Below are 27,678 nucleotides of genomic sequence, written 5' to 3' on the forward strand. Positions count from 1 at the left end.
AAAAGCCTGAATAAGGCTTAAGAGTCAAGCAAAGATGTTAAGCCTATAGCCTCTTAAAGGTATGTATAATTCAGGAGTCTTCTACCCAGAATTTTACTTCCTTTCCATGTACACTGTTATCTGTTTTGATAGTCAAATTGCTGGGATCTGGGCAGAACAGGGGTGTTGTGGCTCTCCAAACATTGTTAGCCTGGAATTCACTGTGTGTGTATGTAAACCAGGGATGGGAAACCTGTGGCACTGCAGATGTTGCCCGCCTCCAATTTCCACCATCCAGCACACTGACTGTACTAGATGGGGCTGATGGGAGTTGGAGGCCAATACAATTTGGAGGGCCACAGGTTCCCCATCCCTGGTCTACATGGGGTGGGGGAATTCTAGGCTGCTTCTGCCATGCCCTCATGCTATTAGAAACAAAGCTCAGCTATTACTGACTGTAACAGAATGGTGTATTCTACTCACTAAAGAGTATTTTTGTTTACCTAATACCGAGATGAAAAGATGGAACCAACAGTCTCCAATCTTGCTAAGGATTTGTCCCTCAAATGTGTAAACATGGGAGCATAAAGCCTTCAGTGGTTGGTTGCAAACACAGTACTACCACTCTATACAAATATATGCAAAGCAGGTCCTGCCCACCAATGTAGATTTGGGCTGAAGGTGGGGCTTCTGGGTCAGAAAAAGTTGAAGACTACTGGTTTGGAATGAGCTCAGGGGCTGCTAATATACCTGATCAGGTACGTGGGGGCCACAGGTGGTGCTGTATTGAATACAAGGAAGGTTTTTAAAAATGGTCCATTGGTACATCACTAGAATGAGAGACATTTGGCTGAACAGAAGGCAGTCATACAAGAAGGCCTAAACCGAATTCACCAACACCAATGTGGTCCAATAGCGCAAGGCTGGCCTACAGAAGAACAGTGGCAGTAGCACACCATTGCCTGCAGGAAAGTCTTTAGCAATGAAGTGTTGATGACAGCCGCACTTTTGTTCTTACACCAAGTTGACAAAGGGGGCGGGGAGAGAGATTTGAGCAAGTGTTAAAATTCACTACACTTAATAAGCTACACTTATTAACAAGGCCAATAGTGTGAAGGGCTTACAGCAGACTTTAGTCTGGGCTGTAGAAGAAAAGATGGGACTGAGAGGCAAAATGGATCTCCTTCACCAAGTTCTTCTCATTGCAAACAAGATCTCCCGGACTTCTTTTTTATGACAGCAGGCTTTCCATCTCTCTTCGGAAATATGCATAGCACTGCTCTTTGGGGTTACATTATCCCAACTGAAAGCAATAATGGCAGTGACAAGATTCCACAATGCAGAGATGACCCCCCGACTCATATTTAATAATTATCCCCCAGGTGATGTTAAATTCTACTTTCCTTGCCCGTAATTTTCCATCCACCTTCCATTATATATTGAGCTGCTGAAGACACCCCCATAGTAAGAACAAACAAATGTACATTCAAACACCCACCACAATTTGGACTTAAATCCACACCTTTACATACATGTAGATACCTACCTCTGTGTGCCCGAGAGACAAGAGAGTTTCACACCGCTTGCATGAAACTGGAACTGAGGGATCTTGCGTTTTTCTGGAGGTTGGCCTGGCCCTGATCCTGGTAGGAAATGTGTTCAGCATCCAGATCCTGCATTCAAATCAATGTGTGGCCCCTCTGTTCACTTCTCCATGTAGTGAGGGGAAGGATGGCAGAGGAAGTGTGTAACCCCAGCTTTTAGTGACACAACAGTGTGTGTGTGTGTGTGTGTGTGTGTGCATGCACACTCACACACAATGGAAAAAGATGCCTCAGCACCCACTTCAATGTGTTTTTGTTCTGGTCAGAGCCTACTCAAAAACTTATATTTTTAAAAAATCCGCTTCTTCCAAAGCAATAATGCCGACAGCAGAGATAAACTTGAATGCAGCTTGATATAGCGGCTCCACACAGAAGTCAAAGCAGCCAAGTGTTCACTACAAGGCAATTAAGATGAGAACACACAAGCACCCTTCTTCAGGGGTCTAGGGAAGAGGTGGAACTAACATGAGGAGGTGGTGTGGGAACAAGTCTGCGAAGGGTGCATTCACACTGCTGTTTATTCCGTTTTCCTGACATCTCCCTAAATGTTATTTTGCACATTATATTTGAGCTTTTGCACAACGCAAAAGCTACTTCGGGAAAACGAATGGAATGGAATATTGTGCAAGTTTAGCACTCATTTTCATGTTATTTGACTCCAGCAAAAACTGTTTGCAGCCCTCTCAACCTGGAAAAGCATGGGACCTTGAGTGTGGCATTCCCCCGTTTTCACGCCGCAGCTGCTCACATGACGAGCCGAGAGGCGGCATACCAGCATGCACTGCACTGCATTTTGAGGCTCATGCCCTCCTTTTTTAGCCTGGTTAGAAAGCATGCCGGAATTTCAGCACAGAACGGCACAATGTCAAGGGACGGCATTTTGACATCTGTGCGAACAACATTTCCCGCACCGTGTTGGTGCAGAGGTAGAGATGTGGTGGAACAGGCTTACGCAGCGTGAAAGGAAAGTTAGCAAAACCAGGCACTAGCCTTATAATAAATGAATGCAATACACCCACCATACGAATGCAACCTAAGTCTGCCCCCTGCCCCATCACCTCCCTCTGCAAATTAGAGGACAGCAGCCCAAAAGGGAGGTCCTGCTCCTAAACAGGTATGTTTCCCATGTGATGTAAATCCTGGTTTTCCAGGGGTCTACACTGCATAGGGGAGTATACATGAGTAGAAGCTGGCTCCCCGATTCACAAAGACACCCTCCAACCTCTGGAGAGAGAAATGGGAATGGGAGTACAGCTAGCACTCTCGTTCCCATGTTTCTCTCTTCATCTGGCACTGAAGTGTGTAAGTGCTTTTTTTTTTTAACCTGCATTACGAAGCAATTCCAAATGAATGCTAATATTAACACCGACGACCTAGTTTCATTTTGCTTTTCACAGAGGCCAATGAGTGACGTGCAACAGGGACAGCAGGGAAGAGCGGAGTAGGTTTCTAGATAAAGGAGGGGAGGGGGAGGAAGAGGAGAGCAAGCTGTGTGCCTTTGCAATGTTGTGTATGTAAAGAGGAAGCGTTGGTTTTTGGTTTCTGTTCAGTTCTAACGTCTATCATTCATACCCAGCAGATTTCTTTGAATTAAAGAAGAAGAAGTGTAAGGCAACAGGGTGGGGGACAAAGAGACAAGTGCCACTCTGGTTAAAAAAGTGATTTTTTTTTATTTTTAAATTAATATAAAACCTTCAACCTGTTTAAGCAAGATTCTGATTTTAAAACCTAAAAAACAAAAAAACAAAAAGAGCCTCAGCATCTCCCTTGCCGCCGGATGTCAGGGAGCACTCTCTTGAGTCCTCCTTCGAATAATCCATCTTCTGGGGAGGTTGACGTTTCTGTTTTTATACCTTTGAAAACTTCAGCAACTTCCCTTCCAGCTTATCCTCCCAAATGCTTAAACTTTGTCCTTTTAAAAAGGGAAACAGCTTGAGAGCTGAAGGGGGAAACCATTCCCCCCCAAAACAAGAAGGGGACAGGTGGGAGAGCAATAAAGAGTCTGTGGTAAGGTACCAAAAAACAAAACCCCCAACCCATTTCTAGTTTCCGCTACTTGGAGCACACCTGCTGCAGCCGTTGGAGAAAAAGGGTTTCAATAGGCCAAAGTTGGGGCAATGGAGAAAGGGTTTAAACCAAAATGACAGCACGGACGCAAGCCCACGAAACCCCACTCTCGCCCATAAATTTGCCAGCCCATGTATAGGCTAGAAGAGCTGGCTGATTTTGCCAGACTGCACATGTCTCGGCACCTGTCAAAAAAGGACAAGATTTGCCTCCTTGAATGTACAAAATCTTGAGTAGGACTCAACATGGTCTCACAGATTTACAGCCCCGATAACATGACATTTTGCACTATTCCATTTTTTTTTTTTTTTTCTTTTCAGGCTCCTTCTGTGGCCTACAGGAGAGCCCTGTGGAGCGGAGCCCACAGTGGAAAATTACTTCCCCAACCCCTCACGCTCAGTCACAACATGGGGCAGGGGGTAGTAGAAGCTCAATTCCTTTAGCAGGTGACACCCCACCCAGCCTAGGAGGCTCTCTGAACCGCACGGGCACACAGACAGCCACAGAATCTGAGGCCTGTGCTTTCCCTTCAAGCAAGGAGGGTTTCTCCCCTCAAGGCCCCTCAACCGTCTCAGCTGCTACAGGCAACTCCTGACAAGCAGGAGCCAAAGGAAAATCAAGAGGAGGGCAACAAAATTGGGAAAGGATGGAAAGGAGAGGCAACTTTTGGAGCTCTCCCCGCCACCCCCAATCACATACATACGCGCGCGCACACAGGGAGACAGTTCGAACCCCCCCCCCACGACCTCCCCGGATCCAACACAGCCACCCTTCTTTTTTCCAGGCAGCTTTCGCAGAATGCTACCTGGATCTTTGCAATTCCGTTGCTTTCATTCATGATGTATATACATTAGATATATTTATATATTTATATATTATAGTTATATAATTTTTTTTTCTTTTAAAAAAGAGAAAAAGATCAGTTATTAACTCTCCTGAAGAGTGGATAAGGGAAGAGAAGGAAGGTGGGTGCGGGGGAAAGGAACATTGGGGTTTGGGCTGATGACGACATCTCATCAGTTTTTTTTTCTTTAAAAAAAAAACACTATAAAATATTCCAGTGCGATCTTCAGGGGGGAAAAAAATACCCCCACCCCATTTCCCTGTGCCCCCTCGGATTTGCCACACCCTCTTTACTGCCCCCGCCACCCTATCAACTTCTCCCCCCCCATTCCAAAAGCATTAAGTCTTATCTCTGGCCATCCATTGCTGCCATGGCTTTCTGCTGGGGGGGCCCTTGCTGAGACACAGGAGGCCACATGGGCTGCTGGTGGTGGAGGTGGTGGTGGAGGTTGTGACTGGTGGGCGACGAAGGAGGGATCCAGGCAGGTTGGTGGTTTGGAGGCGAAGAAGCCCAGTAGGGGCTGAAGCTACCCGGAGGAGAGCAAGCCATGGATGTGATAGGGCTGTTGCTGCTCTGAAGGTTCTCTGAAGTCCGCAGCTTGGAAAACATGGCAAGGGCGTCTGGGAAGTTGGGAGGCGTGGCTGGAGTATTGCTGGGTGTGCACATCTGGAGGGCAGAGAAAGAGAGAAACAGGGTTATAATTGCGGCTCCCTTCGCCTGGTCCGTGCAAGGATTCACCTAATGACTTCCCAAGTCTACTTTAAAAATAATAATAATAGAATAATATCCAGCTTCCACATGCAACACAAGGAAATAGCCCCAACAAGAGCACATGGCTTCCTCTCCTTCCCCCAACTAAGCAGCACAATGTAGAGTCTGGGGAAATAGATAAAAGAGTTTAGGTCATTTCCAAAAGCATGTGCTTAAGCTCCCTCCTTAAAAATTAACTACCCCGCTCTGCTAAATATTGGCAGAGCAGGGTCCCATATTCACAGCTAAAACTGGATCGGCATTTCCACCAGCCTGACTGAATGCACCAAGTGGAAGGTCTGAGAGGAAGGGGAACTCCATTTTCCACATGGATTAATCAACTGGATGTGCAGCGGATCAATAGGAGCTTGGTGTAAATTATTTTGAAGAATGAAATAGAATACAACAAAATGTATAAATAAAACCAACTGATTTTTAAGAAAGGGTTTACAGCTGGTTAAACAGATTCGATGACCTTGACTATTCAACCTGTAGACTGGCCTGGGTCCCACTCAATGATACATTGCCCCTACACCCATACCTGCCGGCAAGCTTCTCCTTCAATAAATTCCCACCTTCCCACACAATAAATTATTGAAGGAGGATGGGGCAGATTGCTGCTTGGTGAGCTCCTCCTACCCAGAAGTGGACAACCTTTTGCTGACAGTAGTTACAAAATGTTGCTGAAGGAAACCAATGGCAGGAACTGTTGTCAAGATTCTGGCCGAATCTGACTCCAGAGGATGCCCTGCTTTAAGCAGGGGGAGGAAAGAGAAAGGGGTAAAGTGATTGGGGGGGGGGGAGAGAGGTTGAAACACTGGTTTACAAGCTGCTTCACAGAAGGATAACAACTAAGGTCTACACCAGTGCTCTTCAGATGTTGTTCAACTACCCATCTTCCCTCACCACTGGATAGCTGGCTTGGGGTGATGTGAGTTGTAGCTCCAACAACTGGGGAACCAAAAGTTGAAGAACACTGGTCTACACCATCCTCTAAGTTTATCCAGCCCCCAAGCAACTTTTTCTGCCCTCCCCTCCAAAGATGGGGGGCAGAGAGATCTGTGTGTATGTGTGGCCTAAAAATGTTCGCTCCAGAATCTTCCACGACAATATCTAGTTGCTGATCAAGGTATTAAAACCTTCCCACACAATAATAGTAGGAAACTAAGTGACTTCCCTTTACACAAACCTGCAGGAAGCAGACTTTGGGCTGGCACCAATCTGTGGGATAATAGTTGGAAAACACACATAACCCCCTTTTTGGTCTTTGGTGACAATATAAAACCGAAGCAGGAGGGTTTAAAGACCCAGACCATGTATGATCCAGGATGCATGATCTACACGCCAGGAAAATAGCTGGTCCTACAATTCAGAAAAATGGATGCAAAGTCTAAAAGCTTCCAAACACTGATACACACTGACCAAAGAAAGGCAGGGTGTGTAACTGATGCCTGTTTGTCATGTAGTTTGCAAAGTTATGTTTCATTTTGCTTACACAAAGACAGAGATGGATTGCGCAATCCCAAAATGTACAAAAAGCTTTCTGTGTTATGCCATCAAAATGAAGCAGGTGAACAAACAGAATTGAGTGTGTTTTGCATAATTCCAGCACATTTCAGAACGGGAGACCTTTTTGGATCACGGGAGGCCCCATTGCCAATGAGCAATGTTGCCTCATCCCCAACAACTGCATTTTCCACTGTGCAGGGCTGCCTCTTTCGGTGTCTTGACATGTGACATTTGACATGCACCATTAATCAAGCACCAACCTCAATCTTCTGGGGAACTCTTAGACTCAGGGCTGGCCCTTCATCTCAGCAGCATCTCACAAACCAGCCCCTCACAATAAGCACACTTCCTTATTAAACATCTTCTCCCTCCTAAAGCCTGAGAGGGAAGCACGACAGCTTGAGAGTTGAGAACCCGTCAGAAATTAGCTGCACCAATAGAGGCCAATTTGCAGAACGTGCCATCTATGATGAAACAATGCTTATTAATTGCCCCAAGCACGTTGTCTGTCTATACCTTTTGTCTGGCTCCATCACCATGTAAATCGTCTGCTCTCTAAAGCGGTTCCCTCATCTGCAAGATGACCTCTTTTATCAGATCAAACACGGCCAGGTACGCAAGTTCCAGTTTAAGTGAGCAGCTGTGCCAGCTTCAATCTTCTGAAGCCATTCAACTTTCCTATGGGTCCACCCTGCAGTCAAATTCTACTCATGACGTGCTGGAGTGCTCCAACAATCCATGCTGGCCTGGTCTGGCACTCCACTTAAATGGGGGCAAGGGACTGCGTTTGGGAAGCCCATCCACAGAAAGGCACCCAAGAAAACAAAAACGCACACACAAAAGAAACTAGTTACACTTTAACTGACCTTTTCATCACACATGGCTCGGCGTATAAAGCAGGGGTGGCTAAGCTTTTTCTGGCCAGAGGGTCGTGTTCACCCTTGGCCAACCTTCTGGGAGCTGCATGACAGTGGTGAGCATGACCAGTTCACATGGGGACACAGAAAGGTGCTTATACAGAGTCAGGCCATCTATCTCAGTGCTGTCTGTACTGACAGGCAGCGATTTGCAGTCTCTCACAGACCACCTGGAGGTGCCAGGAGCCAAACCTTTCACAAGCAAAGCAGATGGTCTGCCACTGAGCATCTTCCCCACATGTGCCACACATGCCCATAAAACAGAGGATCATGTGCAGCCTTCTCTCCCAAGCTGATCTATGCAGATCACCTGAGGGAAAGGGGTTATCATCATCTCTCTGCAAGTCAAAGGCTTGATCAGATGACTGGGGAAGGGGTGATCTGCATTCCAACTGGGGAGCTGGGCTCTGCGTCCCAGCACTGTCTCTACATTCTTGTAATTTTGCCAGAGCCAAAATCAATAGGGACTTTGAGGGGTGGGCAGAAAAAAAATGGGGGGGGGGGAAACTAGAATTGCAATTTTGTCACCTCAATATAAAGAGCAGGGATCTTCCTGTCTTTCCAAATGTTATATATAGGTAAATTAGATCTAATTTGCATTAATACCTGACCATTCCCCAGCTAATTACCATACAATAAATACACACACACTGCAAAATTTGTATATGCAAATGAAAGAGTTGAGCACAGTAACAGGTAGACTAGACAACATGCCCATGTTATGGAACTGTCCAAATGAGAGCAAGTGATGAATATTTCCCGTCCCTGCTTCCCATGCATCAGAAAGTTTCATCCAAAATGCCCCCAACTCAGATATTAGGTATTTGATCCTGGACAGCTTTAAGAGAGGGCTTTTTTTGGGGGGGGGTCCTCGTTCTTCAGGTAATCCTAATTGGGTAGTTTCAAATTGCTTGGAGAAAAATGTGTTCATTCTAGCACAGTCTGGGCCCCGCCTTGCAAATAAGTATATTCCTTTTTGTCAGGTCCCTCTAAAAGCTACATTCAAAGTCGTCTGAAAAGAGGTGCAGCTACCTCAAGCACCAAGCACTCCATCCATCCTACACACCTACATGTAATGTAAAGCCCTGAAGTACTCTCCACGTTTGCATACAACTTTCCCTTTTGGTGGAATTCGAACACTCCACCCTTCTGCTCAACCTACTGGCATGTTTGTTTTGACGACTGAGCTCTTTTTTTATTATGTGTACGCAGACTCTCCTGCCTTCCATTTCCCCAGTTCTAAGACTCTGTTTTGTATCTATCTCAAGGTGCTCTTTTTAAAAAAGGAAAGAAGAATGAAGATAAAACACCAAAAGCTAATCAATTTGTCTAGGCTTTAAAAAAAAAAAAAGGTACCGTGGCTAGCTCAGACACCAGGTTAATAAAAACAAGTTTCCTTTTGTGCAGTCAACTGTGTGAAGGTGCATCTGAAGGGTTGAGTGAGAACAGCAGCAATTTAGCTAGCACACTACAGTAACTTTACTCTTAAAATAAGAGAAGTTTAAAAGGTTTGCTAGACATCTAGTAACCATGTATCTCCAGTGGGGCATAGGCTGCAGGTATGTTCATGTTCCTCTCCCTTGTGTGCCACAGCGTAGGGTTGATCTCCCAAACCTCCCCCTCATAAAAAGGAGCCTGGAAGATTGCCTATATTAACGTATGCCTTGCATCAACCATCTGCACAGTGAGGTGCCCAAATCATGTATGTAAATAAGCCGGGCTGACAGCATTTCCCAACCCATCAAGATGTCAGCCAGCCCTAACACCCTGATGCCAAATGCATTGTGTGGAACTAGTTGAAACAATGGGATTTGGCTGCCAAGTAAGAGTGTCTCAACCTACATAATTTATTCAAATTTAATTTTTTACACAACTGCTTGCATGTAGGGAAAAACCCATGAACGTCATCAGACATGTGCTTATTTCACCTCGCATCCAAGTGATGAGGATTAAGATTCCCACTGTATGGAAATGTGACCAGAGAAGACACACAACAGGCTGCTTACTGTTTTACCTTCAAGGAAGTGATCTCTCTGTAGGAAACTCAAGTCAAGCAACCCTTCCCAGAGGCAACTTAGGCACAACAAGTTGTTGGAAATAAAACCCACTGATTTATGGTGCTCACTTTGCATCTCGTATACAGTGGTACCTCAGGTTAAGTACTTAATTCGTTCCGGAGGTCCGTACTTAACCTGAAACTGTTTTTAACCTGAAGCACCACTTTAGCTAATGGGGCCTCCTGCTGCTGCCACGTCGCCAGAGCACGATTTCTGTTCTCATCCTGAAGCACTATTTCTGGGTTAGCGGAGTCTGTAACCTGAAGCGTATGTAACCCGAGGTACCACTGTATTTAAAACATCAGAAACAATAGTATTTCTTTACTACAGGTGTACCTCCCCCTTTCCTCCAAAGAGCTCAATGGGCAGCATACGTTGTTCCACCCCACCCTTTATTTTCACAACAACCCTGTGAGGTAGGTTAGACAGAGATATGAAAACTGGCCAAAGGTCACCAGTGAGCTTAATGGCCAAGTGAGGATTTGAACCTGCATGTCCCCAGTCGCAGTCCAACAGCCTAGCCACTGTGCCACACCAGCTCTCTTGTTACCCTGATATATTTTGCTTCTTTACTTAGAAAATTTATAAACCACTTTCTCAAAAAGTACAGTCACACCTCGGGATAAATGTGCTTCAAGTTAAGTATTTTCGGGTTGTGCTCCACGGCGACCCGGAAGTAATGGAGCGCGTTACTTCCAGGTTTTGCCACGCGTGCATGCGCAAATGGTCAAAATTACTTCGCACGCATGCGCAGAAGGAGCGAAACGCGACCCATGCAGACGCAGGTTGCGTTCACTTCAGGATGTGAACGGGACTCCGGAACGGATCCCGTGGTACCACTGTACTTCGAATGGTGTACAAGTTCACACATACACGACAAAAAAAAAAATGCACCATAGAAAAGTACACAGTTACCAGTCTTCATCCAACTCCTGGACTGGAAGATTAGAACCACACTAGAAATATGCCATAAACAGATGAACACAACTAGTTTCTTCTATTTTGCAGCCTACGTAATATCAAGCGCAGCTTTTTCTTTTGATGGCCTTACTCTAGAATTACTCTCAAATGAGAAAAATGGATCATTATTCAAAAGTTGCTAAGTGAAACCTGCCACAAAGTTTTGAAGTGTGGAGCGGCTCCTATTTACGATTCTAGCCTGCCACCCATTTTCAACTCTGGTTTTCCCTCTCTCCCACCTGTGCTGAACCAAAGGTGAACTTGTTCCGGGAGCTTTGCTAACGCCATCTTGGTAGTCAAGACTAACCCCACAACTAATTGGTAGTTGTTGTAACAATGAGCTTTGATATACGCGAATTGGCTTGCTTTGATGTTACCCTTATCTGTGGGGCTTGGGGTGCTGGGCTCTGAGCCCAGAAAAGGGGAGCTATCTGAAAGGTTTGGATATTTGCCACCTATGCCCTCGTCTGGCCAGGTGGAGTGATGGGAAGCCCAGGCCAAAGTTACATATGCTGCAATTTTCTTAGGCAATGTTTATAGTAAGTATAATATAATCCAGGGCAGCGAAACTGAGTTTATGTAGCTTAATGCATCAAAAAGTTAGCCAGTAATCCCACCTCAGGCAATGAGGTAAAATACATAAAGCCAAGATGCAGTTGGCCTCTACAGTTATCATCCATGCCCACTTTAGACAATGTTGTGAAGATGCCTCACACTGTATAAACACTGGCCTATAGGACTATTTTGTGATATTGTGCGTGTTTTTAAAAAGCAAGTTTCTAGTCCTCATTCGTAGAAGGAAAACATCTGCAAGCATCATGTGCTAAAGGTTCAAACAGCAGGGGCTTGCTGCAGTCAAGGGGCCTTCCTTGCCCCTACCTGCTCCCCACACCTACTTCATCCTTTTGAGGCCTGTTTCTTTCCACCATTTCAATCCTTTAAAATATTCTGGATTCTGAGGGGAGAAAACCCACCCGATTGGAGTCAAAATGGTCTAACAATGCAATGTCAAAATCAAGCCTGAAGGAAAAATTTGGTCCAGCTCTGAAGCCAGTGCAAAATACTAGCTAGACCCCACCCACTTTTGGCCTCTGGCCCTGAGCAAACTACTTCTGAGGGAATGTGGCCCTCAGAATATGGCCCTCGCCTGGGAGTGGAGGTTCCCTAGCCCCTTTAATCCTGCAGTCTCCTCACTTGTTCATTTTTAATTATTTTTTATTTTTTAAACAAAACCCATCTCTGTATTAATTCTGAGGAGATCCAGAACATTTTTGGCAAGAAGCATCGTTGTGGCATGTTGCTTTGCTTTGTTTCTCCAATGCCAACAGAAAAGGCATAATGTGAGTCCAATAAGTCACTGTAAAAACACACACACAGAAACTACCAGAGCCTTGCTTTATTGGAAGGTGTGTTCTGGGGGTCATGTTTACTAGAGGGCAAGTTTCCTGTGTCACAAACAAGCCGAATCAAAAGAACTATAGTCCACAACATATATGGCAAAAACATTGCCAGTGAACACCATTGTCCTGAGGAGAAATGAACATTTCCCTCCAAGTAGCGCGTGCCAGATTAAACAATCCCAGAATAGACCAAAGGGGTGGGGGAAGAGTGAGAGAAAGAAAGAAACCCCACATCAGTTTTAGTCTATTTAGACACCGTGAACATGGCTGCCCTCTCTAAAAGGCAGGGCCCCATGTTAGCAGCCTCACAGTGATCAGCAGCGTTACCACAACAAACAGAGAAGTTACAAAACTAGCAAGGAGAGGGCTTCTTGCTCGGGTTACAAGAGACCTCCAATCCCACATACACACACCTGCAGGGACATCCATGCTAGGGTCACGTAACACAGCTTGGTGAAATACAATACCAACCTAAAATCCAATGGATCTTTCAAGAGGAGAAAAATAGGTGTGAAAAGTAACTTAAAATTGACAACACCTCTTATAATATAACAAGGGCGGGGGGACTACATATGTATACACACACACACACACACACACACACACGTGTTTTTTTCTTTAACTTAATGTATAAATAGTTTTTAAGATTAGGAATAATAGGGAGCTGCCTGGCACTGTCAGTCTATTGGTCCATGTGGCTCAGTTCCTAGACCAGTGTTTCTCAAACTTGAGACCCCAGCTGCTGTTGGACTACAGCTCCTATTATCACTGACCACTGGTCTTGCTCACTAGGGATGATGGGAGCTGTAGTCCAACAACAGCTGGAGACCCAAGCTTGAGAAACACTGTCCTAGATATTGCTGAACTACAACTCCCAAGCTGCTTGGTCAGGGATTATGGGAGTTGTAGACCAGAAACATCTAGAGCACTAAGTCTACAATGCTGACAGTGGCTCTCTAGGGTTGCAGACAAGAGTCTTCCAACCCATCTTGAGATGATAGGGATTGGACTCGAGATCTTTTACATGCAAACCACATGCTCTGCGTTGAAGCTAAAGCCCTTCCCTGCGTTTTGGGTTGGAACAATAAAATACACAGTCATGTCAAGTAATATGCTTTGCTGATAGTAAATGATGGACAATTTTTATATAGCTTTTTTTTAAAGGCACACAAATGGAAAGTTCAGGGTTAATTTGCAATCCAGAGCAAACACACAGAACAGCCATTCACAAACAAAGGTAGTTCCTGGTCTCTAGGAGAACCAGCCAATATAGTTCAAAGATGAGCATATGCATAAGCGCTCCATCCAGCTAAATCAGTGTGCGTGGGGAACAATTTCTGCGAAGGCCAGAATGGAATGTTTGTGAACACCCCACCAAATCAGCTCAGGGGATTCCCCCGGAGCAGATTTGGGGTGATGTACCCAAGGAGCAGCAGTTCCACTGTGTTTGAGCAAGTTGTTCCACACACACAATTTTTTTTACTGGATTCAATCCAAAGACTCAAAAGCCAGGAGAGGCCTGCTGCCCATAGAAACAACTCAGGACACTGTGAGACCTGAAAAATTCAAGTACTGTAGAGAAATGAAATCTAAAGAACACATAGGCATCTTCAGATGAAGCAAGTGGCCAGAGATTGTAACTTCCTTTACTTTTCTGAATGATGTGCAGCAGCGAAGAGATTGTTCCATCCATGCAACAAATCAAAGCTACGTGGGCTATGAAAAATGTGGACAGGCCCAAACACAAAGGTCTTTTTACACCTCAGTCTCAGTTCTACTATGTCTACTTTATAAATGGCAAATTGCCTGTGGCAAGCAAGCTTGAGGAAGTTGACGTGGGTGGAGCTAGGGCAGAATATAACCTCCATTATAGTAACTCGATGTTAAAAGGGTGGATTTTGTAACCAGGGTGAAAAAAACAACCAAGGAACAGGTTCGACTTTGCAATGTAGATGTATCCCTATCAGCAAGAGCCAGGCTGCTTTTTCCTTCTCATCTACAGACTAATTTAGCTAGCAGCTTGCGACATCCTAGAAACCTCTAGAGAGGTCCAACACAAAAGAGTACAGCAGAAAAGCATCTCCATCACCAGCTTCTCCTCACTTCCTGGTAAGTCCTCACAATTTTGTGTAATCATTCTAATTTTAGCATCTTAAAACACACACAACCCCCCCCCCCGGTCAGGTCTCTCTCTCCCCCCCCCCCCAGTCGTCACCCCAAATGCCTGCTGTCAACACCCATTTTGTAGCTGAAGGTGGGGGGAAACTTAAAATGGTGAGGGCCAGCCCACAGAAGGAAGAATTAGATCACTGTGTTCGGTGTGTACAAAAAAGAAAGAAAGGAAAAAAAGCCTGCCAAACTTCAGAAAGGAAGAGGAGAACATGACTAACAGAAAAATGGGTGTGTGTTATGAAACAGCTGCCTGGGAAAAAGTGTGCAGCAGCCCAAAGAAAGGAGTGGGGAGGAGAAACAGCAGCAGGGAAGGGTTCCTTTACCAATGCCCCAGTTTTAAAAGAGCAACAGGCCATTACTCCTTAAAGAATAAGGTACGGTGGTACCTCTGGTTAAGTACTTAATTTGTTCCGGAGGTCCGTACTTAACCTGAAACTGTTCTTAACCTGAAGCACCACTTTAGCTAATGGGGCCTCCTGCTGCCGCCACGCCACCAGAGCACGATTTCTGTTCTCATCCTGAAGCAAAGTTCTTAACCCGAGGTACTGTTTCTGGGTTAGCGGAGTCTGTAACCTGAAACGTATGTAACCTGAAGCGTATGTAACCCGAGGTACCACTGTATAGAAATACTACTGGACCACACAGCCTAGACACCTCTTTGTAAATGAAGGTAACTCAACGGAACAGTAACACCCAAACATACAGCCCAGAAAATCCGTTCTCCCTCTTGTTGCATTTGCTATTGGATGCAGGAGAGGGACGGTGTTACCTATCCTAGCTGCAGGTGAGTTACCCCACCATCAAGCAGCACAGCCTGGCAGGAGCAAGCACAGAACAGGCAGAAAGCAGGACCTATATAATTATAAACAGGGTTCAGCAGGGAGGAAACCATTGCATAATGCTCTCTTATACATGACTCAACCTTCCTGCCTGTCAAATTAAAAACAAACAAACGCAGCAACAACAAAATCCTAACAGAAGCTTTGCAAACTAAGGATTGGCAAGCGGAAGCACAGAAGGTAACCTTGACCTTCCTGGCATAAAACAAGCCCAGCTCGCCACGTGGGGCAAACACTCTTTTGCAATCCCAAGCAATTCAACCTTAACACTCAATGCAGCCTAATAAGGAGGGGAATAGACATTTCTGAGCTTCGTATGCTGATTTATAGAAAACTATACTACCTCGGCTACCACAAAGATCTCATCCTGTCCTTCTATCATTAGCCTTGCACTGGAAGCTCCACTGTATGTTTCATACGACCACAGTTCAGTGTGGGGTGGTTGTGCGAGTATGTTTTTAAAACAGAGAAGGCATTCACATGTGCCACAACAGGAGCATTAATTCCAACTGATTTGCTGCAAGTCGGAATCACGCTATCAGCTGCTATGTGTGTGGGAAAACGGCACCATTTGTGCCTGCAGCAAGCTGTGCAAAGTTAATATAATTAAAACAGTTAAGCTGTCACAGATCTCTTTTATTAAAGGCAAAGTCAATGCAGTGGTGTGAACTGACCCCAAATGGCATCATTGAACACATCCATTGGCAAAGTAAGCAGCCTGGGTCATCGTCTATTTAGGGGTGAAGGCGTCAAGTTAAACAGGGTGCCCACCCCCAGGATAAAGCAAAATGGTTTGCAATAAGCAATACACTGACAGCCAAATCAACAGTGTTGCTAAACGGAAACCCACCAACAGCTGGACTGCTGCGAGAAGGAAATCTTAGGAAAGAGCCAGTTCATGCGCTGGGCACATGACTGTGAGTTTGTCACTTGTCTACTTTGTGCCTCCTGGTGAACTCCTGTAATGTTTGAAGATTCACGTCTATAAACACGTGGGGGCAAACCACCCCCTTGTGACACAAGTCCATCAAGCACCTTTAAAGACATGCATTTACCTTTGAAACACTCTAGCAACTACTCAAGTGTACCTGAGAGGCAAATTTGTCTGCTGTGTAAGAGAAATGAGAACTTTCCATGCTGAGAAAACACACAGGCACAGCGGTATCTTCACTGTCAAGCTACATTCATAAATATCACAGGCCACACCCACAGCATACATTTAAAGGACCACTATACCACGCTGTGGCGTAGCGTGGGGGGTGCAGGGGGGGCCGGCCGCACCGGGCGCAACATCTGGGGGTTAGGGCAAATCCATGGGTTAGGTGGCGCAAATCCACGGGTTAGGGGGCGCAAATTACTTGCCTTGCCCCGGGTGCTGACAACCCACGCTACGCCACTGATACCACGTCAACAGCCATAGCTTCCCCCAAAGAATTATGGGAACTGTAGTTTAAGGGTGCTGAGAAGAGAGCCCTATTCCCATCACTGAGCTACAATTCCCAGAGTTCCCTGGGAAGAAGGATTGGTTGTTTAAGCACTCTGAGAATTGTAGCAGAGGTCTCCTAACTCTCAGGTCCCCTTAAATGACGGTTCCCAGGATTCTTTGGGGGAAGCCAAAGCTGTTCAAAGTGCTGTAACAGTGCTTTAAATGTATGGTGTATTGGCAGTCTTTGAATCACAGAGATCTGCTTTGCGGTGCAAGACATTGCTGCTAAACACAAGGCCAAAGTTAGAGCATATGCAACAGCCAGTTGCCTGGGACAACTGCAATTCTCGGAAGGTATTATCAATGCCGTTTTGTCTTGAGATGATCCTATTAAAACATGCCAGTTTCAAACTAGGTTTACTGTGTTGAACAATTTATTTTGCTTTTGCCAGTCATGGGAAGGGACAACTAGCTAAGCAGGATCCCAAAGCCTCGCCTCTGGCTATTACTTTTGCCCTCACCCCCCACTTAAGATTTTATGTAGGTCCATGGGGTGCTCAGTGCTCGGTCAAGCACCAAGTTCTGGCCTTTTGCTTTGTGGAATCTCAGAATATACATAGCTGTGTAAAAACAATAAAAATTCCAATGTTGCTCTCAACACATCTCAACAGCACACCTACATATTAAATTCAATTATTTCTCGTAGCCTAAACTACTTTCCATTTATCATTCCAATGGCCTCTGGCCACAATCCCTAAACCTCTGAAGCTGCTTCAGCCCCTCAGACATCACAAGGCGCTACTATTTTCTACGTGATTTGTGAGTCGCCCTGAAGGAGAGTAAGTAACTGCAGCTCCACTGCATGGTTAACAATCAAAGCCTGCTATACCTGCAACACAGAATGAGAGCTCAATATTTTTTTTTTTAAAAAAAAAACCTTTAAAATGGCATTTATTTGGGAAATGGAGCATTTGTCCATATTTGCTTCTATTAGCCTAGAAACCAAGCTTTTCTGGGGTGTCAAGGCTGCAGCTGAAAAAAGGAAAAAAGGAGGAAGGTTGGATGCATGCATGTGTGTGTGTAAGACAATCATTTTATTTTTTTAGTTTCCATTTGTTCCTTAATATAAAAATGTTTATCCTACCCTGTTGCTGCTCATGCAGCATTCAGGGCAGTTCCCAACAATGTAAAATCGCATTACACTAGCACATAGTCAAACAGAAAAATAAAACAATAGGAGAGACAAAATAAACTACATTAACATCCATTTGAAAGCAGCAACAGCAGAGATCACAGGTAAAACTGACCATATGTATTTTTAAGTCTTTTGAAGTTTTTAGGCTACTTGCATTCTAACACATTTTTGTTCCTTCATATGCTCACCACCTGACCAAAGACTTCCGGCTGATCTTGGGAGAAGGAAAGTGACATCAAGTTTCAATAGCTCTGAAATAAACCCTGAAATAGCTCCATTTACAGCACACCAAATGTAGCAGAAATAGCGCTGATTTACACATTATGAATGAGTGTTCATGCAAGCATTGACTAGAGCATATACGGCCACATGACCAGTACAGTGCAAAGAACTTATGACACCATGTATATCGTCTCACATAACACCTTGCTGTTCACCTGAGCATGCAGAAGCATGCACGTGTGTGTGTGTGTGTGTGTGTGCATGTGTGCGTGCAAAGAACTTTGAACCACAAATGAACACTGCATGATCCTGATGTATTAAAACAATGCTCAGTGGGCGGGGGTGGCTTCTAGGAGGAAGTCTGGACCTTTCATTACACGCTGGCTGTGGCCAATGCTACAAGCGCTACGATAACGCACATGGTTACACAGAATGCTACGAAAAGGCTCTGATTTCAGCTGGTCATTTATATAGCACTGACAATGTGCATAGTACAGAGCAGAGAAAAGCAAGCAACACACCCGCAGGTTCCTGCCCCAAGGAGATTACAATGTACAGTTCAACATTGGGGAGATGAAGGCAGGGGGAGAAGAAAAGGGTGAAGCAAGAACAAAAGAAAGCAATCAAGATGCAAACTTAGGAACATGTTGCAGCACTGACACAGCCAGGGAAAAAAATCTTATATTGTCCCAGCACAAAGAAAGCACACACAAAGCAGTCATGGCATCTTCACAATAGACAAAACTAAAGTGCCTAGAAACGTACAAAGCCACAAGCAAGCATCTTACGCCAGTGCTCCGTAAACATCCAGCGCACTTGATAACCTTAAATATTTTATAGTAAGCTGTAGTAGTAGGAAGGAGAAGATCCCCAAGCCACCCTTACAATCAAACGCGCGCGCACACACACACACACACACCAATTTCTTTTGTCCACATCCAATTACGCAGTTGGCCTTGACATATATTCAAATGGAGCTTGGCTGTGTTTTTCAGAACTCAATAAACTAAGCAAATAGACAATCATCCTGGGTGCTGGAGGAACTACAGAAAACACAGAATACTTTGATGTAGCTACTTGCTTGCCTTTACTCAATTCTGCGTTGCTCATTCACTTTAGTAGCCCAACTATTCTCCAACAGACAAGGCTGCTCGTGTTACCTCTACTACCTCTTGCCTACAAATATGTACCCTGCTTATCAATAAAACCATGCCCTACGTAGGCTTATGAAGGTATAACAAAAAAATAGAAATAAAGCTATAACCCAACAATGAGAGGTAGAGGAACATATAAGGAGAGGAATAAAACAACAACAACAAAACTGCTGCTAAATATATTTGTTAAATTTGCACCTTGCCCTTTCCACCCCATAGTGGCTCACAGTGAAATAAGGTCTGGGTAAAACGCACACACAAACATTTTTTTGCCAAGAGTCAAAAACACAAACCGTTAGGTGCCAAGCATACAGAGCTGCAAGGGAAACAATTCTGGAGTCAAGGTAGCATTAGACAGAAGAACCCAAAGTCTCAACCGCCAACCAGCCAATCTTGGAAGGTTAGGTCATCTGAAGGAAGAACTCCTCAGATGACCTCAAGGAATGGGCAAGTTTGTACAGGAATAGGCAGCCTTTGAGATACCATAAGCAAGGGCAGGGATACTATGGCCATCTAGAACTTGCTGGTCTACAACTCCCTTCATCCCTGAGCACTTCAACCTCTGGAGGGCCACAGGCTCCCCATTACTCCCCTATACAGGGTGGGTTCATGTCTCATAGGTTACCAGCACCATGTTGACTAAAGCCTCAGGACACACAACATAACGCTCTTGAAACTGGCAAGCTGTGCTGCAAATGGCCTGGTCATGTTGTGCGGATGCCTGATTATCTTCTTCCAAAGCAACTACTCTCTTCCGAACTTAAAAATGGAAAGCATATTGCTGGTGGTCAATGAAAGAGGTTTAAAGACTGTCTCAAGGCAAATCTAGAAGTAGAAGTAGTATAAACACTGACAATTGGGAAACACTGGACTGCAAGCGCTCCAGTTGGAGAACAGCCTTTACCAAAGGTGTCATGGGCTTTGAAGACACTCAAACTCAGGACGCAAGGGAGAAACGTGCTATGAGGAAGGCACGCTTGGCAAATCCACACCATGATCAACTCCCACCTGGAAACCAATGTCCCCACTGTGGAAGGACGTGTGGATCCAGAATTGGCCTCCACAGTCACTTACGGACTCATTTTTAAAACCATGTTTATGGAAGACAATCTTACTCAGCTACGAGTGATCGCCAAAGAAGAAGAATAAAGAGGTTGCAGTTAGCACACAACCAAAGCTGGTGAAAAGAACTTCGTGCCATCTGGGTGTCCAAAAAGAAGGAATATAACCTCAGATGAAATTCCAACTCTTGGATCAGCCCATTAGCAGCACCTCCATCTTGTGCAGGCAAAATCTCAGTTTAGCCCTCGTCCAGTTTATTACCGACCTCAAGACATAAGATCGCCACTTTACTACCATCATTTTCGCAGGTGGAAAACCGCAACAGAGAGGCACTAACTGAAGCCAAGCCAGGAGAAACACCCAATTCTCCTCAATACAGACAAATTGGTAAATGCATCTGCAGACAAGGTGTCAGATATTCCTTACTGCACAGGTTATTTTCTTCTTTTCAGCAAGTTAATAAACCCAGTCTGTACCTTTTCTAAATTTGCACCTTTTGCACCTTTTCTAAATTATCTGCCTTTGAGGGGGAAAGTGGGTGGGTTTGTTTTTTTAAAAACTATTAATGTCAAGTATATTTCATTCAAAATACTCTAGGCCAGCACTGGGCTGCCTCTTTTAGCAAAAAGTGCTGCAGTGTCGCACATTAAAATTGTCACACGTACATCAGCATGCAGATTAAGTGCAATTAAAGCATTCTGCTTGTTATTTTCAAAACTGTGGCAGACACAAAGATGTGATTTAAATGCATGTTGTTACACCGTGGCAATAACACAGAATCACTTATTTTGTGCAGAATTTAGGACTCGGACCCTCATATTTATTTCAAGTTGCTAAACAGGTATGCTTGAAATTGTTTGTAGACAATGCCTGAGGGTGGTTCAGAAACTGGTGAAATGGGAGGGGGTGGTTGTCACTGAGCCGAACTTCCAGAGATGAGGAAGAAGAGCTCAATGCCTCCCTTCCTGGGGCTATAAAAACAGTATGAAAGAAATATAATCAAATGGGCTTCGTTACACAGGTCACAGAATACAGTTTTTCTTGTGGCTGTGTTTTAAAACAGAGATTGTGAGGAAAGACGTACACCAGGCTTCAGGAATATGTTTTGTCAGAGCAGAAGACACCTGGAAGCCCGTGGGATGATTACTGTATTGCTACAAGCAACTGCTTGTATAAAGCTGCCCTGAATCCCCTCAAACACACCCCTATCCTCTTGCTGCAGCCAGGAGGGAAAACCAGAAGTGATTACCAACTGAGTGACTGCAGGACTGCGCACCCACTTTTAACACCCTCCCCAGCTGCATTAGAAAAACCTGCCTCCATGGTCCAAGAGTCTAGTAAAGTGGACAGAACTATGCATTTATTTTTGGAGGCTATCAAGATGCTGTTGGATTCCCCAGTGCCATGATTTGGAGGGCCACACATTCCCAGTCCCCATTTTAAAGGAAAACAAGCGTTATTGGCAAGAGTGCCTCATGTTGCCCACCAGCATTGTCGAATTCTATTTCCCAAGGTACCCCCAAACCTCAAAGAGGTGGTGAATGTAAGTGAAAAGTCTGCCAAGCGAGGGGAGCACAAGAGCCAAGAACTATTTCAAGCCCCCCTGATTATCATAATTTCAGCCTCAACATGCTTACTTGCTTTGACGTACTCCCTCTCTTTTTTAAAAAAACTCCTTTATATAAGAAAATCACAAGCATCAAAAATATACAAAAACAGAAGTGTCTATCCATTCTTACCATAACATTGAAAACACTTGAATTTTCAGCTTTTAAAATTATTGATTCTAACTGTTATAGGATCATAGAATTGCAGAGTTGAAAGGGACCATGAGGGTCATCTAGGCCAACCCCCTGCAATGCAGGAATCTTTTTGCCCAACGTGGGGCTCGAGCCCTTTATTTTTATATTTAATAAATCGCATGACTTTTACAGTGGTCAATAAAACACAATTAATTTTCAGTGATTCGTCCCATCTTTGTTTTTCTTCTTTCTTTATAATGTATCATTATTTAAGGGTTTGATGAACCAAGAGGATTGGGGGTGGGGTGGGGATCTCTGCAATGACAGCTAAGTACCTCCCCAAATAATTGCCCATGTGGACTAGGCAAGTGTTATATCCATGTGGTGCTCTAAGGAGTGTGCACTGGGAGTGTAGACAAGTGTGAAAAAAGGGAGAAGAAAGAAGTGGGGCAGATGACTTGTAACCATGCTTGCTTGTGACACAACAGGGGGACAGTCCCTGTAGATTCTAGAAACAGACTGAAGATCAGCCCAAGAAGAAGTCAAGTTTGCTTCCAGGTACTGCCTCATCTACATGTTAGGGCCCTGTCCTCTTAGGCTGTGTATACAGCACACATTTAAAATACGATGAAAGCACATGGCTTCCGCCCAATAATCCTGGGAAATGGTAGTTTGTTGGAAACTGAAGCTCTGCGAAGGATAAGCTACAGTTCGTAGGGTTCCTTGGGGGAAGCCATGTGTATGCAGCCTTCGGTCACTTTCTGCTACGCTTGATTTCCAAGTACAGTGGTACCTTGGGTTACATACGCTTCAGGTTACATACGCTTCAGGTTACAGACTCCTCTAACTCAGAAATAGTACCTCAGGTTAAGAAATTTGCTTCAGGATGAGAACAGAAATTGGGCGGTGCGACGGCAGTGGGAGGCCCCATTAGCTAAAGTGGTGCTTCAGGTTAAGAACAGTTTCAGGTTAAGAACGGATCTCCGGAACGAATTAAGTACTTAATCCGAGGTACCACTGTAGCTGAAAAATGGTAGGACTGAAGAGTGCAGGTTGGGGAGAGCCCTGAAGAGCATTCACTAAAAGGTCAAAAGGCCGTGGCCTTCGCTGCAGGAAAGCGGGGGGTGCAGATTTTATTGTAGTTTTCGGACTAGAGTTTGCCTTTTCAGGCCATCTTAAAATAATTCCTCCTTTCCCCTGCAACTCTGTTTCACTACACTGTTCTGGAAAGTCTGACACTCTGGGGTAGGTTCTTGGGATCAAAGAAGGCTTCAGGTGTTGGGGGGGGATGAAATGGGTTAAAGATTACCTTCCCTCCTTTCTCCAACTGGAGATCTTCCAGGATCAAAGTTCCTCTGATGGGAACAAGTTAGTCATGCCCACTAATTTCAATGGGTCAATTCGGAGAATGACTAACCCTAGATACAGTCCTTTGAATCCAGGCAGTAACACTGATACTGGGTCACTGAGTCACACACACACACCATGTTAAATGCTCTCCTCTAGTCTAAAGGACTGGCTAGGTCTATACATGGTTAGTTTTAAGTTATGCAGCATCACCCTAGAGACCATTCACTGCAATGGGGAAAACCTTTAAATACTCACAACCAAGCAATTACTTCCTTCTCTTCAGATGAAGTACCTAAACTAAAATTAGGAGATTTAATTCAATGTCTTTTCTTGGGAGTTTCCAAATTGCTAGCAGTTCAAAGGCAATGAAAGCACGCCCCAAGGCAGCTATCTGCCTCCAACACATGCAAGTACACATGGAATTTTGCCTCTGTAACCCCCACATACATGACCTGGTACACTGGTTGGATCAAGGGAACAGCTGTGCTGTTTTTTCCCTTCATTTATTGTCTATCTAAAATGTGGTATCTGTACAGCCTAAAGGCAGAGTCAGAAGGTCTTTCCCCACATGCTGTTGGCTTACAGCTCTTACATCTGTAACACAAAAACCTTGCACAAATACTGTGCAAAGACTGAAAGATCATTAACCCCTCCATCTTTCTCCCCTCATTTCCCCCCAAGTGCATAATGTCTATGACAACATTGTCTCATACCAAATGTAAACAAACTGTGAAAATGACTATGAATTGACTCTATGAATTGAAAGTAGAGACGCTGTATGTACTTTTTGGTTACACAAGTAAATTTTTAATAAAAATTATTCTTCATCATCATCTCTTAGCTCCTTAACCACTGGCCATGCTATCTGCAGCTAATGGGAGCACATCTGGAGGGCCAACGCCTGGGTCTAGAGAACAGGCAGTAGTCACATCGCTGAAGCTAAGCAGAGCTGGTTCTGGATGCAACTTGGATGGAAGGGCAGCGGGTTTTAAAAATACCCCCCCCCCGGAAGAAGATGTGAGGCCTGAGTACCATTAAGTCAGCAACTGGCCCAGGCAAGCAACCATCGAACTCTAGAAGCCAAGTGCTGACACTAACTGCAAAGAGAGGTGCGTGTGTGTATTGCAGGAACTTTTTTCCCCTTTTCACTAGAACCCTAAGGTTTACCAGTTGATTCTAAGTACAAAACCATGGGATGGGAAGCAAGCATTTGGAATTAAAAGTAGAGCCTACTGCCAAGTTCCTGTTCAGGACAGGAATTTGTGTTTGGTACTAGAACGCAGGCTTGCAATCCTTCCACCCAAAATACCACCCCTGCTTTTCCTGAGCTTTCTTCAATTTGGCGGCCTAATGTAAAGTGGGTTGGAAGAGATCCGGACCTATGTACTTTTTGCTCATCTAAAGAGAGAGAGAAAAAAAGTAGTTGTGATGGCCTATTAAAAATAAATAAATCCAACAACCACAGCAGGGAAAGGCCTTTATTAGGACCAACCCAAAGGGCACAAAACAGTGAGCAAGCTTTTGAGTTCCCCAAAGCTCTTCGTTGAGCAAAAGCAGTGGCCAGAGGAGAAAAGTTTGCATTGGCCTCAGTCTTAAGAGAGAATGTGGGAAGAGACAGCAGACTTAATTGGATTAGCCTATCCCAGGTGCTATGAAAGGTTTCAGATAACACCCAAGAGTGCTAAGATAAAGGAGCACACAATTCCTTATTTTTGAGAAGATAAAATCCAGTACGGGTCCCTGCCCATTCTGCTGATCTTTCTAAAATAGGGGTGGGTAACCTTTTTTTTTTCTCCTCTCCTTGTGGGCTTGGATACCAGTGGTGGGCAGAGCCGTGGATATCACTTTTAGCAATACAAAAGGCAGAGAGGTTTTTTTTACATATTCACACCTCTGTCCTCCTTCCAAGCAAGCAAGAGGCATTATGATCACAGATCAAAGACACATTCCAGACAGGCGAAAGTATTTCAGGGACCGGGTGTGGCTAAGGGAGAGTTCCTGGTCAGATAGAGAGGCCCTTGAAGGCTGCATGAGGCCTGAGGTTCTCTGCTCTCTAAGGCAGAGGTCAGCAAACTTAACGCAACTTGGGCCGGTGTCTCCAGCGCCGATCGTGTGGCGGGCCGGAGAGCGCATGCCCATACGCGTGCATACACGCTATTTCCGGTGCACTTCCGGGTCGGAGGAGCACCGGAAATCGCTTGTGCGCATGTGCACGGGCCTCCTCCGACCCAGATGCACACCGGAAATAACACTTGTGAATGCGCAAATAACGCGTGCGCATGCGCACAAGCTATTTCCGGTGCTCCTCCGACCTGGAAGTGGGCAGCTGTGCAGTGCAGCACTGGTAAGAGTGGGCGGTGGCAGCAGGCCGGATAAACGAGTCCCTCGGGCCTTATCCAGCCCGCAGACCTTAGTTTGGGGACCCCTGCTCTAAGGAGAGAGGAAGTGAAACAGCAGACTAGCATGGTGGCAGTACAGCAGTTGGGAAGACATGGATAGGGACAATCTTTGTTTCGGTGGCAGGGTAGTGCTGGCGTCAAGCAAACCAAGGGATTGGCTTGTAGACACAATGAGGAGGGAGGTGATGTCAGCAACCCAAGACTCTTTAAGCAGAACTAGATGCCCCTTAACTGAACTGCCACAAGAACAAAATAAAAATACACCAAGTTTCTCTCCACTCCACCTCCCACCCCTGAATTTTTGTTTTCTCTGGGGAGCCAGGGATTTTCCACTGGGCTTAAGCAGAAACATTGCTTCATATGCCCCACATGTTAGTGTTTCAACCAGAGAGAGGGGCTGGAAGCAAAGCAAAACACCACCCTCTAAAATCCAACATTTAAGATCCTGAAATGCCTCTGGGAAACGTAGATTACAAAAGGGGTTTCTGGGAGGGAATAGTCACACAGAACATCATGACTTGAGCACTAGTTTCTTGATTAATGTGTCACCGGTTATAGAGAGATTGGGGGAGGGGGGGAATTGAAGATAGCCTTCCAAAGGAGACAGGATATCCTTTGTTTGCAATCTCTATTAAACTGCCCCTAGCGAATGCAGGAACTGTAAACTCCTTAATGCTTGGCAGTTGGGAGAAACATTCCAGGCCATGTAAAAATGGGCCCGGCTCGTGTCTCTTTAACGCAGCTATGATACAGCGACGCCTTGGCTTAAATCTACATCTCAGAAACAGTTTTTATGAATAAATGGAGCCCCGGCAAATCTGCAGTCTGCATGCTAATGAGAGAAATAAGGAATTTCAGAATGCCAGACAAGGAGAGCAGGAAGGAGGTTTTCCTCAGACTGCTGAATCTGTTTACTTCTATTGTTTTGGTTTGGTGCTGCTTTTCAAAGTGGCGTCTACCTGTCAGCGAGCGCTGGTGACTTGCTTTAAACACACACACACATACACACACACACAACATACAAATATAAGGATCAAAGAAAGGAGGGCAGAAGTGGATTTGCTGGCAATATGTGCAGAAGGGCACACAGCACCAAGAACTGGATATAAAACAGATTAAACAGGCTAAGCTCCCTGTAGCAGTCAGGCACTGAACTAGGCTCCCCTGCTGTGTGCTAAGCATTTCAAACACCTTGAATCAAATCTGAAATCCTACTTGCTTCTTTCAGACCGCTAGCTGAGCTGCAGAAGGGACTGCACAAGATGAAAGGGCTCCGTCAAGATTCCAGCTTGGCTCCGGGTATGGACATGATTAGCCGAGACTCCTGGTGATCCCTGGAATGTTGTCTAGCTCCGTGATGCAAAAAGGGCATCATCACCTTTCCCTTACTTACCCTTAGCAATGTCTCACACACCCAAATGACAAACCCTCAATGCTGCCTGGCTCCATTCAATGCGCTGCAAACCCCAGCTGCCAATCACAGGTAGCTGCCTTCTCCCCAAGTCAGACCCTGGAGTCCCGTCTAATTCAGTATTGTCTAGCTGGCAATGGTTCTCCAGGATTTCAGACCGGAGCCTCTCTCAGATGTATTTGGAGATGGCAGCACTTGAAACACGGGAACTCTTGCACGCAACGCACATACCAGGGTTTGTCGTTTCCTATATGTATCATACCTACTCACCCGCCATGGTTCGAAACCTCACAATAAGATGACATCATGCAGATTAAGGTAATCAGGAGCCAGATTTCTGGCGGCAGACACATAATGCCTTCCAGCAAAGCTGGACTTTTTAAAGCCATATATTGGGGCAGATGCATGGGGGAAGTGTGGGCTGTGCCCATGTGAAACACCCTAGCTATACAGTGGTATCTCAGGTTAAGAACTTAATTCATTCTGGAGGTCCGGTCTTAACCTGAAGCACCACTTTAGCTAATGGGGCCTCCTGCTGCTGCCGCGCCACCGGAGCACGATTTCTGTTCTCATCCTGAAGCAAAGTTCTTAACCCGAGGTACTATTTCTGGGTTAGCGG

General features: G+C 45.1%; 1 protein-coding gene across 1 annotated transcript in view; it reads right to left on the minus strand.

Annotated features, from left to right (window-relative positions):
* Window positions 1–3,233: 3,233 nt before the first annotated feature.
* Window positions 3,234–27,678, minus strand: part of UBALD2 (UBA like domain containing 2) — a 31,423-nt gene continuing 6,978 nt past the window's right edge. Inside the window, exon 3 of the mRNA XM_083597994.1 lies at window positions 3,234–5,160. Within this exon, the coding sequence (XP_083454120.1) occupies window positions 4,840–5,160 (321 nt within the window). The 3' untranslated portion in view covers window positions 3,234–4,839. The remainder of the gene's footprint in view (window positions 5,161–27,678) is intronic.

The sequence above is a fragment of the Podarcis filfolensis genome (genome assembly GCF_964270895.1).
Source record: "Podarcis filfolensis genome assembly, chromosome: 2".
Classification (NCBI taxonomy): domain Eukaryota; kingdom Metazoa; phylum Chordata; class Lepidosauria; order Squamata; family Lacertidae; genus Podarcis; species Podarcis filfolensis.